At 48.5% G+C, this 1,865-nt stretch overlaps 1 protein-coding gene across 1 annotated transcript; it reads left to right on the top strand.

Moving 5' to 3' along the window:
* The first annotated feature begins 896 nt into the window (after window positions 1-896).
* Window positions 897-1,631, top strand: LOC149955565 (uncharacterized). The gene has a single exon (XM_090166688.1). It carries the CDS (start codon window positions 897-899, stop codon window positions 1,629-1,631), a length of 735 nt encoding a protein of 244 aa, XP_090022814.1.
* The last annotated feature ends 234 nt before the right edge of the window (window positions 1,632-1,865 follow it).

Below are 1,865 nucleotides of genomic sequence, written 5' to 3'. Positions count from 1 at the left end.
ATACCCGAAGTCCATTGCTGGACTGACTATTCGATCGTTTTGGTCTGGGTCACTTCACCGCCACAGCGTTAGAAGACGTTCGTGGTTAATCGGGTCGCCGAAATACAAGAAACGCTACCATCGGCTTTCTGGCATCATATCCCAGGTGAAGAAAATCCGGCGGATTGCGCTTCGCGGGGATTGCAGGCGAACGATCTCTCTAAATTTTCCCTATGGTGGGAGGGACCACAATGTTTACGAAATCATACACCGTTTGAAAGCAACATCAGTCCTTTGGTGGAGCAAGGTCCTCTTGGGGAGTGTAGACAGGAAGAAAGAACCATTGAGCCAATCACCATCGCTCATTCGCAAATCGACGATAGGCTTCTTCATAAATACTCGTCTTTGTGTACTCTCGTCAACGTCACCGCCTACTGTCTGAGATTCAGTCATAACGCTCGAAGCTAGAAGAACGTCCAGCCTGCCCGAATCACGGGTTCGCTTAGCCCAGAAGAACGGGAGATCACTCTACGCTGTTGGCTAAAAATAATACAGCAAGAAGTCTTTCACGAAGAAATTGAAATACTACGCAAAGGGAAAGATCTGCCGACAAAGAGCAGAGTACTATCTCTTTCGCCTTTCTGGAAAAATATGGCATACTACGAGTCGTAGGACGTCTGCAACACGCCAGAATATCTCCAGATCAAATCCATCCGGTGATCCTTCCTAGAAGAAGTACGCTAACAGACCTGTTCATCCGTCATGAACACGTGAACCAGCTGCACGGTGGTCCTCAACTATTGATCTCGATTCTTCAAAGACGTTACTAGATCATTGGTATCCGGGACGCCGTCCGATTCCACGTGAAAAAATGTGTGAGCTGCGTTCGACAACAAGCAGCGACTTAAAAACAACTCATGGGCAACCTACCTGTACTGAGAGTCAACCCGGCACGAGCCTTTCTGAACTGTGGAGTTGACTATGCTGGTCCTTTCCAACTCCGGGTTCTTAAGGTACGTGGCCAAAAGACCTTCAAGGCATATATCGCCCTCTTCACCTGCTTCTCGACGAGAGCTTTACATTTGGAAGTGGTCAGCGATCAGTCAACCACAGCGTTCCTGACCGCCCTCAAGCGTTTCATTTCCAGACGTGGAAAATGTGCCAACATCTTCAGTGCAAACCGATCGATAAAGGACTTCATAAAAACCATAACATCAACTTCAAACAGCGCGGAAATCATTCAATGGGCAGCAGAGCAAGGAATCAACTGGCAATTTAATCCTCCAGCAGCTCCTCACTTCGGTGGCCTCTGGGAGGCTGGAGTCAAATCTGTAAAGTTCCACCTCAAGAGAGTCATTGGAGAAACAATATTAAACTATGAGGAGTTCCACACGCTTCTCTGTCAAGTCGAGTGCTGTCTTAACTCCCGGCCGTTGATGGCGATGAGCGCCGATCCAAACGATCTCGCTGTTCTAACGCCTGGTCATTTTCTGATTGGAGGACCGCTCACCACGATTCCGGAGCCAGACCTGACGACCGAGAAGACCTATCCCGTTGGCAGCTGGGTCAGAAAATTCTTCATCACTTTTGGAAACGATGGAGCATTGAATACCTGTCGCTCCTTCAGCAACGGCCGAAGTGGGTCACGCTGAAACCAAACATCGAGGTCGGACCTTTGGTCCTTTTGAAGGATGAAAATCTCCCTCCAACGAAATGAACATGGGCCGCGTCGTCACTGTTCATCCTGGTGCGGACAATCTTGTTCGAGTCGTTTCCGTGAAGACAGCGGACAGGGAATTGAAGCGTCCAATTGCCAAAGTGTGTCAATTACCCCTTGATTAATTGAAACGATATTTCAATGTGGACGGAATGATTAATCTCCGGAC

The sequence above is a fragment of the Leiobunum rupestre genome, chromosome 2, assembly GCF_980474605.1.
Source record: "Leiobunum rupestre chromosome 2, qqLeiRupe1.1.hap1, whole genome shotgun sequence".
In the NCBI taxonomy this organism is placed as follows: domain Eukaryota; kingdom Metazoa; phylum Arthropoda; class Arachnida; order Opiliones; family Sclerosomatidae; genus Leiobunum; species Leiobunum rupestre.
The sequence above is the reverse complement of the archived record's forward strand: the minus strand, read 5'-3'. Positions and strand labels throughout refer to the sequence as shown.